This window comes from Clarias gariepinus, chromosome 17 (genome assembly GCF_024256425.1).
Source record: "Clarias gariepinus isolate MV-2021 ecotype Netherlands chromosome 17, CGAR_prim_01v2, whole genome shotgun sequence".
NCBI classification, from domain to species: Eukaryota; Metazoa; Chordata; class Actinopteri; order Siluriformes; family Clariidae; genus Clarias; species Clarias gariepinus.
In genome coordinates, this window is record NC_071116.1 from 27,269,276 (window position 1) to 27,285,969 (window position 16,694).

Genomic DNA, 16,694 nt, shown 5'->3' on the forward strand with positions numbered 1-16,694 from the left:
AACGTGCAGACTCCATGCACACAGACCAGTGGCAGGAATCAAACCCTCCACCCTATATGTAAACTATATATATATATATATATATATATATATACAGTGGCTTGCAAAAGTATTCGACCCCCTTGAACTTTTCCACATTTTGTCACATTACAGCCACAAACATAAATCAATTTTATTGGAATTCCATGTGAAAGACCAATAAAAGTGGTGTACACTTGAGAAGTGGAGAAGGTGGCCTTTTATTTTGGGCAGTACAGTATAAGGTACACCTGTGCACTACTCATGATGTCAGATCAGCATCTTGATGGAGCACACCTGTGAGGTGGGATGGATTATCTCAGCAAAGCAGAAGTGCTCACTATCACACATTTAGACTGATTTGTGAACAATGTATGAGAGAATTGGTAATATTGTGTATCTGGAATTAATTTTAGATCTTTAAGTCCATCTTATGAAAAATCGGAGCAGAAACAAAGGTGTTGCGTTTATATTTTTGTTGAATATAATTGCAATGGGAGTATAGTATTCCTATTTGTTTGCCTTGCTTTAAAGACCTTATAATTAATTCTGACTTTTTTTTTATTTTACTGTTTAAATGTAAGTGTTTAAGTTGTGCTCCAACCCCTAAAAATGTCCTTTCTACAGAAATCTTAAACAATCCCTTCTGCACTGTGTTTCTGCACTTTTAGTGGTTTGTACCCTAATTTAATATTTTCTAATTAATTAATTTTCTAAATGAGCCAAGCTGATTATCTTTTATGTAAAGAAAATAAATACCTCTTATGCCTTGTTAGCTCATACTAATTTGCAGGTTGTTGCTGTATGTTCCTGTGAGAAGTCAGGGGTTGTGTGTTGTGCTAATAATGTCACAGGGAGACGTTACTAATGATAGCACAGAAGAACAGAGCTAAATAGGACAAGATTTCTCCTATGTATTTTTCTCACCGGACAGCTTATTGTAGAAATAGCGGAGCAACTGGTTTAATGTTAGAATCAAAGTTTCCAGAAAGCAGTACAGCTATACGTTGCAATAGACTTGGCTTGGAGAGTAGGAATATACAGTATGAGTAAGATGGCACTGATGATGGGATTACTAAAAAGCCACTGCAATGTTACTCTAACTATAACCCTAACATGTTAACCAGGTTGTAATCATGAAATCATGTTGCTGAAAGAAGGGGAAAATCATTATATAATAATGCTTTAGAGATATTACTACTATGTGAATTTATCCTGTAAACAATATCACAAAACGGTGACATTTACAATTTAAACTGTTTACATTTAAAGGCGTGTGGTCATGCTCATCTTTGCACGCTCACAAGAAGTGTAGACATCATAAGCATATCACTTTTTAATGCGGACGCAGCTTTAGTAGTATTGCTGCTCTACAGAGACATGCTGGGTTTCGTGGAGAGACTCTTTCTCCATCAAAAGGTCATGACATCTGGGGTTTCTGATCCACCAATTAGTCTCAGAAGAACAGGATCAGTTGCTGCGGCTGTGGATTCTGGCAGCACTAACAGGCCTGAAAAGGGCATGTGTCTCGTGTATTTTTAAAGCCTTCCTTCTTAAAGCGCTTGTTGCCATTTATTTTTATCCCTTGTTAAGTGGAAAAGAAAGACGGGGCTACAGCTACAAACACTCGCCCACATTCACACACACACACTCACACACGTGTTAGGGGGGAAATGAGTGTTTATAAATGCGCGTTTATAACAGTAAAGCATTGCTCCTGAATACACACACACATGCACACACACACACACACACACACACACACACACACACACACACACACACACACACAAAAATAAAACCAGTGCTTCTGTCACTCCAGGGAGATCCTGAATTTTGTTTTGTCTCTGTTTTTTTTTTTTTTTTTTAATAAACTTTGTTTCCCATATGCTGGAAAACTGGAAAAGTCTGAAATTGGACTAAGTGGAGGAAAAAAATGGACGTAGCACCATGAATCCAGTCGTTTGTGTTTTATTTGTGCAATATGATCAACAAGAACATTAAAACTACCTGACCTGACCAACTGACAGCATTAAAATTCAATTTAATTTATTTTATTTGTATAGCAAATAAATTAAAACTTTTAACAGTTGTCATTGTCGCAAAGCAGCTTTATACAATTAAAAGAAATTATGGAAGTTTGTATGAAATGTGAATGTGTATGAATCAAAATGATTAGATTGTCCCCAATGAGCAAGCTGAGAACGACAGTGGCAAGGAAAAACTCCCTGAGATGACAATAGGAATAAACCTTGAGAGGAACCAGAGTCAACAGGGAACCCATCCTGATTTGGGTGAAAACAGTTAGCAGGGATCGATCTGCAGTCATTGTGTGTGTTAGACAGCTGAAAGTATAATATAACAGTTGATGTCTTTAAGTTAGGCAGACTGTAGGAAATTCCAGTCCTAAAATGTTGAGCATCCCAAACAGACCACACAGGGCATCCAACCAGAAGCGGGACACCAGGACGAGTCAGACAGGTCCAGATGGCAGAGGGGGTCTGGATCACTGGCAGCTCAGGAATAACATGTGTAGCTCGATAGAAAGACAGGGAGAGGGAAAGAGAGAAAGGGAGTGAGAGAGAGGAAAACAGGGAGAAGAGGAGATAGCAGAAAAGAAAGAGAGAAAACAGTTAGATCACAGTCAAACAATGTATAAGGTAAATGGATATTTAGTGCAAAGTGCAAGCAGGGACTCTGGCAGGACTAACTATGACAGCAGAACTAAAAAGGAGAGCTAGAAGGAAACACAGACATGAGGGCTCCCTGAGATGTAAAGCAACCAACCACCTCACCGTCAACAAACCTGAGTGATCAATGAGAGTGAGGAAGACAGCATCCAAACATACCAGTTCACCATAATACTCTACGTCCATGCATCCCCAAGATCTGCTCCTTTACCTAAGGCTAATCTATTTACAAAAATGCTTGGCTAAATAAATAGGTTTTTAGCCTGGACTTAAACACTGGGACTGAGTCTGAGTCCTGAACATTAATTGGAAGACTATTCCATAGCTTTGGGGCTTTGTAAGAAAAAGCTCTGCCCCCAGCTGTAGTTTTCATAATACACGGTACTGACAGGCAGCCTGCATCCTCTGATTGAAGTAGCCGTGGCGGATCGTAAGACACTACCAGTGTTTAAAAGTGTACTAATGCATCATAAATAAAGTAAGGTAGTATTTTTAAATTGATGCAAAATTTCACAGAGAGTCAATGCAGTGTGGATAAGATATGTGTGATGTGCTCGTATCTTCTGGTTCTAGTGAGGACTCTTGCTGCTGCATTCTGGACTAACTGAAGCTTGTTTATGCACCTAGTTGAACAACCAGACAGTAAGGCGTTACAATAGTCCAACCTAGAGGTGATAAAAGCATTAACAAATTTTTCTGCATCGTTTAGTGACAATATATTTCTTATCTTGGCAATACTTCTGAGATGAAAGAATGCTAGAATTATCTAAATGTGCTTCAAATGAAAGAATCTATTATCACACCAAGGTCTTTTGCTGTTGCACTTGATGGAACAGAAAGGCCATTTAACTTACAGTGTGCTCAGAAAGCTTGCTTCTAGGTGCCTGTGGCCCTATAACTAGAACTTCGGTCTTGTAAGGATTGAGCAGAAGGAAGTTAATTAAAATCCAGTCCCTTATGCCCTGCGCACATTGCTTTATTAAGCTAGTTTTGCTGAGAGGCATAACTGTATGTAATCAGGATAACAACAACAACTAATTCCATGCTCACGAATTATGTTGCCCAGAGGAAGCAGAAAAAAGCAGTGGGCCTAAAACTAAACCCTGTGGAACACCAACTTTACTTGTACAGTAAATGGTCACTATTTAAATTTACAAACGGATAACGATTGAACAAATAGAATCTGAGCCACGAGAGGGCCGTTCCCTTAATTTCTACTACATTTTCTAAAGGTTATAAAATAATAAAAGAAAAATTAGGTCCTGTTACTATTACTAGTAAGCCTCCAGTGCAAAAAAAAAATTAAGAAGCAAATGTTGGACACCAAATATGGTTTAAGTGTTAAGAGAAATTATAATGTATTAACTGTCTTTGTATTCAATTTGTCAGTAAAACATCTGTAAAAATGCTTCTGCTGTTGTTTATCTGTCATAGCTTTCATGCTGTAACAATCCCCACTGGCTAATGTCACCTCCACTACACACACCTTGAGTTTTCTTATCTTATTAGAATTCGGGGGTTTTGTTATTGCTGGTACTATCAGCTTGAGAAAATGTGTCGGTATAGGATTTAATACACAGGTTGATGATTTTACTCTTTAAGGGTAGTAAAGTATTCTAGGATCTGATGTGATGTGGTTAGTTTATCATCTGCATCAATTAAATTGTCTGGTTTCAAAGCCTGAATTTTTTGCCTAATGTTTACGATTTTGTTTTTGAAAAAGTCCATGAAGTCCTCACTACTGTATGTTATTGATGTGGGGATTTCTGCAGTGGTCTTATATCTAGTTAAATTTTTTATGGTATTAAATAAAAATCTAGAATTACTTTTGTTATTTTCTATAAGAGTGGAGAGACACATTGATCTAGCAACACTAAGCGCTTTTCTATAAAAGTGATTCCGGATGTAGTAGATAGTGATCTGAGATCTGAGATTTGTAATTTGATTATATTTCTTATACTTAATCCGAAGGATAATATTAAATCCAAAGTGTGACCTGCTTTATGAGTGTGTCCAACTTGCACACTGATTAACTCCTACTGAGTCTAGTGTGGACATAAATTCTGTTCTCAGAGAGTCTTCTGGATTCTTAAAATGAATATTAAAGTCTCCAGCAATTGAAGCTTTACAGAAACGACCAGGTTTGAGAGGAAATCTGCAAATTCCCAGAGAAATTCAGAGTACGGCCCTGGAGATCTGTAAATGATAATTAGTGGGATCGACTGAGCCGACTTCATATTTGCAGCTACACTTTTTATGTTACTATAGAAAACTTCAAGTGCATAAAATTTGTGTCTGTGTTTTTGTACGATAGTCAGATTATCACTGTATATAACTGCCTCCTCCTCTACTAGTTAGCCGAAGCTGGTGTATGAAGCTGTATCCAGGAGGACTAGCTTCATTTAAAGCTACACACTTGTTCTGTTTAATTTAGGCTATTTGGCCAATTATCTCAATCGGCATGTCTTTGGACTGTGGGAGGACACCAGGGTACCCAGAGAAAACCAACTAAGCAGAGGGAGAACATGCAAACACACCACCCGAGGCGGTAATATAACCCAGACCCTAGCGATGCAAGGTAAGAGCGCTAACCACTAAGCCACCACACCGATGTATTACTTTTTCGTTACTACAAAAATGTTAAAATTAGTAAAAATGTGAAAAAGTCATAACTGGTATTAAACACCAGTTTATATTTATATAGTACATTCATGGAAAGTCTTTTAAAAAAGTAATTGAACTATCACTACATGAGTAGCATTGTTGTATAACTTGCGAGGGTGAGGAAAGGCTTAACAACGCACACACACACACACACACACACACACACACACAGATTGGCCTTCACTTTCACTCTACATAATATCCCCTGGAGCGAGGCCATTTCCATATGCCTGCAAAAGAAGAAAAAAAAAATCAAATGACATTGAAGTCAATCTATTGCTTATCCATTCTCATATTTTGGAATGGAATTGGACTAGGAAGTAATTATAGATAAATGAATGGAAAAAAAAATTGGGTCCTGTTACTATTACTAGTAAGCCTCCAGTGCAAAAATATATATATATATATATATATTAAGGAGCGAATGTTGGACACCAAATATGGTTTAAGTGTTGAGAGTAATTATAATGTATTAATCATTTTTGTATTCAATTTGTCAGTAAAACATCTGTAAAAATGCTTCTGCTGTTGTTTATCTGTCACAGCTTACATGCAGTAACAATCCCCACTGGCTAATGTCACCTCCACTACACACACCACGAGTTTTCTTATCTTATTAGAGCTTATTCAGCTGACCACTTCAGATATTATAAATCTTTTTTGGCACATGCTCACAGATGTTATTTAAACAACCCAAATTCCGAAATAGTTTGGAAAACTTAAAAACTCATTATTTTCACCTTTATTGGATGCCCCGTGGTCTTCGGCCAATTATTAGGTCATTGACATTACTAAATGGGCCCAGGAATACTTCCAGAAACCATTAATGGTTGGTAAACACAATGCGCCGTGCCATCTGCGGATGCCAACTAAAGCTTCATCATGCAAAAAGGAAGCCATATGTGAACATGGTCCAGAAGAATCGTTGTGTCCTGTGGGCCAAGGCTCATTTATAATGGACTTTTTCAAAGTGGAAAACTGTTCTGTGGTCAAACGAGTCTAAATTTGACTTTTTTTTCGGAAAACACAGGCGCCGTGTGTTTTCCGGGCTAAAGAGGAGGGAGATCTTCCAACGTGTACCAGTGTTTAGTTCAAAAGGCAGCATCTCTGATGGTATGGTGGTGCATAAGTGCACATGGTACGTGCAACTTGCGTGTTTGGGGGGGCACTATGAATGCTGAAAGGGGTGTATAAAGGTTTTAGACAACGTCTATGTCAGGAAAGGCCTTGTGTATTTCAGCAGGATAATGCAAAAGCTCATACTGCATCTATTACAACAGCATGGCTTTGTAGTAGAAGAGTCCGAGTGCTGAATTGGCCTGTCTGCAGTCCAGCTTTTTCACCTACAGAGAACATTTGGCGCATCATTAAACGAAAAATAAGTCGACCACAAACTCTTCAGCAGCTGGAAACCTATATCAGGCAAGAATTTTACCAAATAACCTTAATGCCCAGACGTCTTTAAACTGTTATAAAAATAAGAGGAGATGTTATATAGACGTCTTTAAACTGTTATAAAAATAAGAGGAGATGCTACACCATAGTAAACATGCCCCTGTCCCAACTTTTTTGAGACCTGTAGCACACATCACATTTAAAATGAGCTCATTTTGTCCATAAAACTGTAAAATTTCTTAGTTTAAACATCTATGTTCTTTATCTTCTATTATAAAGAAAATATTTGCTAATGTCATTTAAAAGTCTTTTAGTTTTCATTTTATTCAAATTTAATGCATAATCTTGAGTAGTTTGGGAGTCGCTCTGACCCAGTAATCTAGCTGTCACAATTAGACCGTTCTCACAGTAGCCACATTTCTAACATCTTGTTATTCAATATCTTGTTATAATTTATTTAAAAATTGGTTGGTACAATTTAAACATTTATTCTTTGCAGAATTTGTTACTGTTTGCTTTTGTTCTTTTTTCCTTTTTAGCTCTTTGTCAGCCATGCTTACAATGTTGGTGAAATTGTGGCATATAAAAACTTTTACAGATATTATGACTTTTCAAATGACATGATTAGTCAAATAGTATTTTTATTTTACTTCATTGTCAGCTCTATGTCTCCATCTATCGGCCAGAATGCAAAATGACAAGCAAATGTTTATGCACATGCGCCAAAACCATGCTGGGTGAATTAATTCATAGCTTGTAATAAAAACAAATACACGCTGATGAATTCATGTGCTTAAAAAATATATAGACATATGTTACACAATGAAAAAATATATAATAATGGGTATTGTGATTATTATCACATAATTACACTCTCAAATTATATATAACATTTTTGTGGGTAGGGATTTTGCTTTGGGTATTATTATATCAATTTTTAATATTAAAATACAATTTTACAACAATGAATTTTCAAAAACATGCATTTGTTTATTACATATGCGCCTTTATCACGCCTTTGGTTGGAGTTCTGTAATGTGCATCACTGTCACCTATAGATCTCACTCTCCCTTAACCTCATCGACCTTTAAAACCCCTCTGACTTTCTTAAAACCCCTCTTGACCTTAATGTTAACCCCCCGCAACGTCACTTGTGACGTCATATTACTACGTCACATTCAGGGAGACGACAGGGGCCTTTATTTGGAACCATCCCTTCTTACGTAACAATACTCCACAGTGGAGGGATTTTCTTTAGCCGTGTAATCTGGCAACCCGGTAGAGCGCTGCAGGGGGCGGGGCCGTGGTGATATCTATCTTGCAGAGAAAAAGCCGACGTAGGTTTAAAGAATTAATATAAAAGAAAAAAATTCATGTAAAAAAAAAAAAAAAACGAAATGAAGACAGACATTTCCTAAAGCTCACATACATTATTATTTGACGGCGAAAAGGTAAGATATAAATGTTAATGAATTTATTGGACTCAGAAACGGTTGCTGCGCGCGCTGCTAGGACGCTGTGCTAGCTCACTATTTAGCATTGCTGCTTTACATTACCGTTTGTTTATTTTTAAAGAGAAAAATCTAATACTCAGACTTTTAGATTATCATGCATCCCGTGTCATCGTTATTTCACAGCTTAAACAAACGTTATAATGTTTATATAAGCCTATATTACACTGTGTGCCTGCGGTGACTTTTTTTTTTTTTGGTCGTGTCCCAAATTCTCCACTTCATAGTGTACACTAAGCAGGCGCGTGCGCCTCACCTGGACAAATTAGAGTTGGAAGTAATGAGTTAATCACACCTTGTAGTGCAATGATATTATATAAAAATATATCTCTGTATCTCGCAGCCTGTGCACTCTCACTGTTCGCTGTGTACTTTATAAGCACTGTTTACTATGTAGTGCAATTAAGCAGTAGGGGTGTGTCTCAGGTTTGGGACGCGGCCCTGATGTTGTCTGCTGGGTGGAATGTTATTTTGCTTAGGTTTCTTAGAGTTTGCTCTTCAGTGTCCTTGTGCTGGAGTTTCCTGAATAATTACTGATTAATCTAACCTGTGCAGACCAAAATCCTAGAAAGGCATTGTCTGATTGGTTGTTTCATCTTGTGATGTCATAAGATTCAAAGGTGTTTTATTGGCATGACAAATATTTACATTTGTATTGTCAAAGCTTAGAGATCAGGCACAAGAAAATAACAGAAGTAGAGAGTAAAAAAAGAAAAAAAATGGTTGGAAAGAGTAATGATAAATATATGTATATAAAATGAAAGAGTTCAGACATTTAGTCAAAGATAGTGACTAGCGATAGAGAAAAAAGCATACATACATACATAATAATATACAGTGTGTGTGTGTGTGTGTGTGTGATATGGTGTGGTGTGGTGTGGTGTGGTGTGGTGTGTTCACTCTGTGCCCTTTACTAGGTGGCAGGTGTGTGTATTGTGCTGCTAGTGTGATTGTGGTGATATTTTGGGCATTCAGTGAGGAAGTGCAGCTCTGCACTCATACTCCCTGAGTCTGTACCTCATCAGGGTGTTTCTTAGCTTTGGGTCAGTCACCGTGCTCACATAGTCTACCATGCTGTAGTGTCTGTTAGGGCCAGATAACACTGCATCGTACTCTGCAGTTAAGTTTGGGTTTCCCCATAGTCCAAAAAATTACTTTTTAATGTTTGTGTAATCAGGTTTATTTTAATTGTCTTTGCTAACTTTGTGAACTTTGCTAAGTTTGTGTCATTTCTTTTTAAAAATGCAAAAATTTTTGAAAAAGTTTTCATCTTCAGAGACGGTGTACGATTTCCATGTATTTGTTTTAACAAGGCTGTAAGAACTACTGTCAGTCTAATGTTTATAATTATTTACATATTCAAAGGCACAAAACCTACATTAAAATGTAACCAATCTTTTAAATTTTTTTGACTACACATACTGTATACCAACCATCATTTGTCACTTTATGTCATCACACACTCTCTGATGTCATCGGCTGAGATTTACTGACTAATTTACGATACGCTTTATTGGCTCCTGATGCACCGAGATGGTGCGTTTGAGTGTTAGCAAAATATCGTCCTCGTTCAAAAATGAAAGGTTAACATAGTTCATTAGATCTTTTTATCTATTTTTATTACTCAGTTATATAGAAGGCTTTTATAAAATTGTTACGGGATAAAGTTTCATTTAATTTAATTAAGATATAATGTGTTAACAGCACTATGGTATAAAATGTGTATATATTTGTTTAAATACAAAATTCTAAAGAGGTATAAGAAACTTTTATGAAGTATTCTAAATGTGTCTAAACCTTTGTAAATTTCATTCAAGAAAGAATCATGATTCATTAACATGAAATTTTTTTCATCTGACACACCGAGTCAGCAGCTTATATTACCTGTATGCCAGTTGTTACACTGGAAACTGAATTTGGAGAAATTATATAAATGTAACATGAGGCATTTTCCACTGCAATGATCAGTAATTTGCGGTATTTGTTTGTCTGCACTCCTATCGAAGGTCTTTTCTGCTGTTTTATCTTTTCGCCCACAGTGTAATCGAGGTCACCACCTGGCTCGACTTGTAAAGGCAGTATGGGAAACACGAGCAGCGAGAGGTCAGGAGTGGGGCAGGGCGAGAAGGCCAGCCGCAGGGACAGCCGGGGGGCTAAAGAGGGGGACCGGCCCAAAATCCTCATGGACAGCCCTGAGGACGCAGATATTTTCCAGGGAGAGGATATGAAGGTATAAAGTGTGTATTTCAGATTCCTGACACGGCAATATAAACATAGAGTGTTTACTAACAGCACTGCAGCCGAGACACTATTACACATCGACATGCAACGCATACAATTATAACCATTCTAAATTGAATTCATAATTAAAGTATTTGTTAATTTATTTACATTCTATAGAATTTTACATTTGAGGTCACCTGCAGCTCTGCCTGCCCGCGTGCTAGCCTCAGTTGCGAATGGAGTTTGCGGTCAACTCACCACCGCTCCTCAAGCTGCTCCAATGCTTCGACAGCCCTTAATTCTGCGTCATGTCACATGAGCTTCGTAAGGAACATTCAGTGAGGAAGGCCTGTGACCCTTCTCTCTCTTTCCCTCTCTCTCTCTCTCTCTATATATATATATATATATATATATATATATATATATATATATATATATCATATAAAATATATAGAGAAACTCAAACAAATGCCATGGCCATTAAACCAAAGGCACTAAACCTACTTTTAAATGTAACCAGTCTTTTTAAAATTTTTTGACTATACAGTGCATACTGTATACCAACAATCATTTGTCACTTGTTATTACCACCCCCCCCCCCCTCTGATGTCATCGGCTGAGTTTTACTGACTTAACAGAAGTTTCCGATACGCTTTATTGGCTCTCGATGCACCGAGATGGTGCGCTTGGGTGTTAATAAAATACCAATAATCGATCAAAAATAAAAGGTTTACACAGTTCATTAGATGGGAACTTTAGAGGGATCTGTCTGTGTGTATGTGTATCTTTTTATCCATTTTATTACTCAGTTATATAGAAGGCTTTTTTAAAGTTTTACCTGAAAAAGTAGCGTACCCGTTTAAAAACAGGCTGTGTGTGCGTATGTTTGTCTTGCTCTTACTTTCAGGCCCCTTTAGAAAAGGAGGAGTTTTTAGCCTGGAGGCAGGACCTCGAGTCCAGTGATAAGGAGCTCTTGGCACGGCCCACAGTATTTCGTTGGACAGGTGCTGGAAAAGAGGTCTATCTCTCTGGATCCTTCGACAACTGGGCAAATAAGATTCCTCTAACCAGGAGGTAAACAAGGACGTTATATTAAAAGAGATTTAATATTAACAGGCAACCTGGACATACAGTAAATGAAAGATGAATAAAACTAGTGCAGTGACACCTGGAGTCTATAAAGCCATGTGGTGTTTATAATTACTGTGTGTACCTATATAAATCTCAATTTCTTTATTTTGCAGTGGGTAGCTTTTACATGATGATTAGCTTTTACATGATAAAAGCTATGTAAAAATTAATTATAGTAACAGCTTATTCACTGCAAGGTAATAGGTAAAGACAGATAAAAAAAAATGGAGACTCCAGTGTCAGCATTGTATGAAAGAGGTATATAGTTTTGATAGGTTGTTAGTAACTTGATTTCTTTTTGCATTGTTTATAATTTCTAACACGTTTTTTTTTTTTTTTTAACACATCTACATTGTTTTCCTGACATTCTACTGCTTTGGATAAAAAGTATGATGTCATTACTCAGAAAACTGTTAGTGTTGGAAATTTAAGAGGAATAAAACATTTCAGGATTTAACAGTAAGGACGGAAACGTAATCTACCCTTTAAAATTTTTTGTTGTTGTTGACAAAAGCACTTACCCCTGCAGGATGTTTTTTTTCCTTTGTCTTTTATGTCTCACTCATATATTTACCTTGCATTTTTCCTTCATCCAGTCAGAACAATTTTGTCGCGATTGTGGACCTGCCTGAGGGCGAACACCAGTATAAGTTCTACGTAGACGGACAGTGGACGCACGACCCATCTGAGGTGGCCAACACGCACATCTTTACTCATTCAAAAGCCACAGAGAGCATCATATACTGCAAATTGCTCTTTCTTTAGACTTGCATACTAACTTGATATATACTGTATATGTTTTTAATTAGCCTGTAATGACCAATCATGTGGGATCAATCAACAACATCATCCAGGTGAAGAAAACAGATTTTGAGGTGTTCGATGCTCTGATGGTGGATTCTCAGAAATGCTCAGATATGTCAGGTTGGGTTAACATTTTATATTATTGGATATAAGTATCATGACTTTGCACAGTTGCGCGTACACACACACACACACACACACACACACATTACACACTATGCTGTGTAATCTGTAAGGTGGCTTTTATACTTTTTCCACAGTTTGCTACAGCAGTGTATATATATATATTTTTTTTTTTAATTTTCAACAACATTAGATCTTTAATTGGTGAGGGAGTAACACCAGTGCAATTGCAAATAGCAGTTTCAAAATAAAGCTTTGATTTACATAAACTGACTAAAACATGTGTAATCACTGATGCAGTAAAGTTTTCTGTAAGGAAAGTATTCATTATTTTTATTAAATATTAATATTAATTGTATACGAGCCCTCCAGGACTTTCGCTGAACAGCCTTGGTTTATAGCTACTATAATGTTAGTTTTATTATATGGGAGCTATCTTGTTTTCACTAACCTTAAATATAACTATTAATTTAAAAAATATAAAGTTTCATTGTTTGACAAACCAAAATGCACTTGTTCATAAATCACTGTGATGTAAGTCACTTTAATGTAAGTTGTAAAGGGGAAATTTCCAACTTATCATACCACATTATCATCGCTGATTGGTTTCTTACAGTACACTGCATCATGTTTTATTTCTCACTCAACTTGTGTGAAGATAGTTGGGTTTATCTCCTGGGCAAATACAGAATGCGTATCTCTTGTTAAACATTTCCTTTGATCACCAATGTTAATTAATATCACACTTTTATCTTTTTTAGACCTCTCAAGCTCTCCACCCGGACCATACCATCAAGACGCGTACATCCCCAAACAGGACGAGAAGTTCAAGTCTCCGCCCATCCTTCCTCCTCACCTGTTGCAGGTCATCCTCAACAAGGACACGGGCATCTCAGTATGTACCTCTCCATACAGTAGTCTGAAGTGTTTTTATTATTATTATTATCAATTAAGTAACTATCACAATTAATACAATTAAAATATTTGTAATAATATACATAATATATGTATATTATTATAATAAATATAATATATATATAATAATATTTGTAATTATGATATAACAAAAATGTATTAATATAAAGGATTTTGCCTACAACAAATTGTAATATAATATTTTGACTATTACTATCACTAAAATTGGGAGAGTTCAGTTCCCAGTCTGGTGTGCTTGGTCTGCTTGGATTATTTAAAAGCTTATGTATAATAATGATCACAGTACCTAATGTTATTGTACAGTACAGTTAACAGCTTATTTTTCCTGTCTAATAAGATACTAATACTCCCCATGACAATGTACACCTTTTTCTTTTTCTTTTTTGGTTTAATGATAATGAGCTTATGATGACAAAAGCATTATTATAAGCCTTTTCCCAAAGTGTGCTTGTAATAATTGTCAAGTAATACCATCTGCACTATATGGCATACATGTTTATGTTTCTTTAAATAATCAAAAGTACTAAAAAACACTTTTTCCCCCTCACCAGTGTGACCCTGCATTACTTCCTGAACCCAATCATGTGATGTTAAACCACCTCTACGCTCTTTCCATTAAGGTATGATTCACATTTGACATAAAACATGGTGTACATACTATTGAAAGAAAAAAAAAAAGCTTTTTTTGCCCCCTTTTTGTCAAGTGTAGACTTCCTATATATTTTACATTTATTTTTAAGCATCAATATATGCTTAATATGCAATATACAAAATAAAAAGAAATAAAAATATAAACAGAGTTACGCTCACACACATGAAGGTGAGTCAAAAATGATCCACATTGTCAGTGCTTTCTGTTGACGGCACCTGTCTCCCCAGTCATTGCTGTCCCGGTGTGATAATTTTATATCGGTTCATTTGTAACTGCAGTGCGAACACAAATGAACACTCCACTTTGATTTGCACAAAAAAAGACCAGCGTGCAGTCATTTTTGTGGTCTGTGGGTGTACCTGGTGCCGAAACAACTTGCGGAAGAGCATAAATGGAAGTGTTTGGATATCTGCAAACAAAACGTGGACGAATAGTCTAAGGAAAATGAAAGGTTCTTTATGAGAACGAAAACATCCTCGATCACTGACCAAGAAAAAGCTCAAAAGTCAACCATCAGCTGGAAAATTTATCAACACTTACAGTTTTCTGCTATTCTCGAGAGCCAGAATTGGAATATTATCAGGAAAAATATTCAACAATCAACAGCGCTCGTTACAGTGAAATGCTTATTGAAGAGCTGAAGCCTAAACTTCGGATTAAACAGGACTGCTATCCAAGGGTGTCGTAATCTTGCATCTCACGCTGCCAACATTCTGTAATGTTAAAGCTTCCTCCCTATAGTCCTGATCTCACTCTATCAGACTTTCGCCTGTTTGCTCCTTTGAAAGCAGCCTTGCGAAGATGAGAGTGCGGACAATTTTTGACTCACTGTGTGTGTGTGTGTGTGTAATACACTGCTAATATTAGCACTTAATAGAGGCAGTTTTTCTTTATCCAATCAGACATCATGTAGCACTGTATACAGTATGTCGCAGTGCAAGTGTGGACTGATGTTAATTCTTTATTTTATCCTTCTCAGGATGGAGTAATGGTTCTTAGTGCCACACATCGCTATAAGAAGAAGTACGTTACCACCCTGCTGTATAAACCCATCTGACACCAGCAGCAAATATTTCTGCTCATGAACTCTTGAACTCTAACACACCTTTCAAGCTTCTATCCACTCCACTACTGAGAACTAGTGTCTAGTGTAGTTTTTTTTTTTGTTTGTTTGTTTTTTAATATATATAATGTGCAGCACTGGTTGCCAAGAGATTAATCTTTCGGGTGCTTAGTTTAAAATATGCTCAAAACAGTCAGCTTATCATCTCATCAAAAGACCAATAACGTAGACAGATTTCAGGCACAAGACTAAATATATATGGAGATTTAGATATTTCAAGTAATATAAATGAGGATTACAGTTGCTGTTGATTATTTTCTAATAATGGCATATCTTTATAGTGTTTTCTTTTTATAATCATAGTTACCTTTTTTTTTTGAACTTATTAAAGACTGACATCACACTTTGATGAGTGTGCCGAGCATAAACCTCTCAAGTCTGGAAACTGGCAAACTGGATTCTCTTTCTGTAAATGGTACATTTACAGAAATCTTTACCATAGATTTTTAAAATTTTATTTATACAGCATCAAGCGTACACCATACTAGTCCGCATAAGGACATGCATGTTGTTATAAACCTGAACCTTTGATATATTAGGTATAGAAAATTTATCAACAGCTCCTGACCAATTCAGAACTCAACATTGGTATAAAGTAAAAGTTTAGTGTGAAAGTGCAAAAAAATAAATAAAAATAAATCAGTGCTCATATCGCAGTATATTTTGTTGAGACTGTTTGCAAAATGAGGTCAAAAAAATAAAAGGGAAGATAAGTAAGTTTGAAATATGAGAGTTGTTACATTTTCAAATATATTATCTACGCAAGTAAATTGCTTCAGTCACTCATTGCAGGCTGTGTTTTTCAAAACAGACCAACATTTAGGATGTAAATTTGATTTCATCATTCATCAGTTTGTGTTTTGATTTGCTAGAATATACAAGGCATGATTTATTGTGTACTTTTTTATGGTTCTCTTAAAATGCCTGACTAATATTCTGCAGTAGATTGTTGCAATTTATTATTTTGTCCAGCCTTTTTATGTCTTGTAAAAATTTAATGTATTTTAATGTATGCTCACAAAAGAAGAGAATAAAAACTAGTCATCAATAAACTTAGTTTTTTAAAAAAGAATTGGCTTTTTTATTTATTCTATGAGGGGGAAATGACTGGTGTGATCATGGACTAAATATATACCTCATTTCACAATGTACTTTAAACTGTACTTCCTGCTCTCTGTTTAGGGAACTTTCCTTGACACAATTATTTCACATGCTGAACCCCCTGCAACATCGCTGACCCTATGATTTGGAATCATACTGTACTTGGCATGGCCGAGTACCCTGGTTAGTCCACTTTGCAGGGAACGGCTAACTTATCAGGACACAGCTACAGGTTCTAATGAACCATAGGTGACAATGAAGAAAAAAACTTCTATGAGAAAGACACCTTGATAATCAGGATATAAATCACTACTTTTCTACAT

General features: G+C 36.3%; 1 protein-coding gene across 2 annotated transcripts; it reads left to right on the forward strand.

Annotated features, from left to right (window-relative positions):
- Window positions 1-8,062: 8,062 nt before the first annotated feature.
- On the forward strand, window positions 8,063-15,954 carry prkab1a (protein kinase, AMP-activated, beta 1 non-catalytic subunit, a). Of its 2 annotated transcripts, XM_053475824.1 has the most exons (8): window positions 8,063-8,218; window positions 10,318-10,508; window positions 11,409-11,575; window positions 12,229-12,322; window positions 12,442-12,556; window positions 13,321-13,454; window positions 14,047-14,115; window positions 15,127-15,954. In XM_053475824.1, the coding sequence occupies exons 2-8, from the start codon at window positions 10,359-10,361 to the stop codon at window positions 15,202-15,204; spliced, it is 807 nt and encodes a 268-aa protein (XP_053331799.1). In that variant the 5' UTR covers window positions 8,063-8,218; window positions 10,318-10,358; the 3' UTR covers window positions 15,205-15,954. The 2 variants fall into 2 exon arrangements, with proteins under 2 accessions (XP_053331799.1, XP_053331800.1); XM_053475825.1 differs by lacking the exon at window positions 8,063-8,218 and having other exon boundaries at window positions 9,548-10,508.
- Window positions 15,955-16,694: the final 740 nt, after the last annotated feature.

Coding starts and splice junctions, on each gene's coding strand:
- prkab1a (XM_053475824.1), top strand. CDS start 10,359: ATGGGAAACACGAGCAGCGAGAGGTCAGGAGTGGGGCAGGGCGAGAAG. Junction 11,576..12,228: donor AAGATTCCTCTAACCAGGAG/GTAAACAAGGAC, acceptor TCCTTCATCCAG/TCAGAACAATTTTGTCGCGA. Junction 13,455..14,046: donor ACAAGGACACGGGCATCTCA/GTATGTACCTCT, acceptor CCCCCTCACCAG/TGTGACCCTGCATTACTTCC.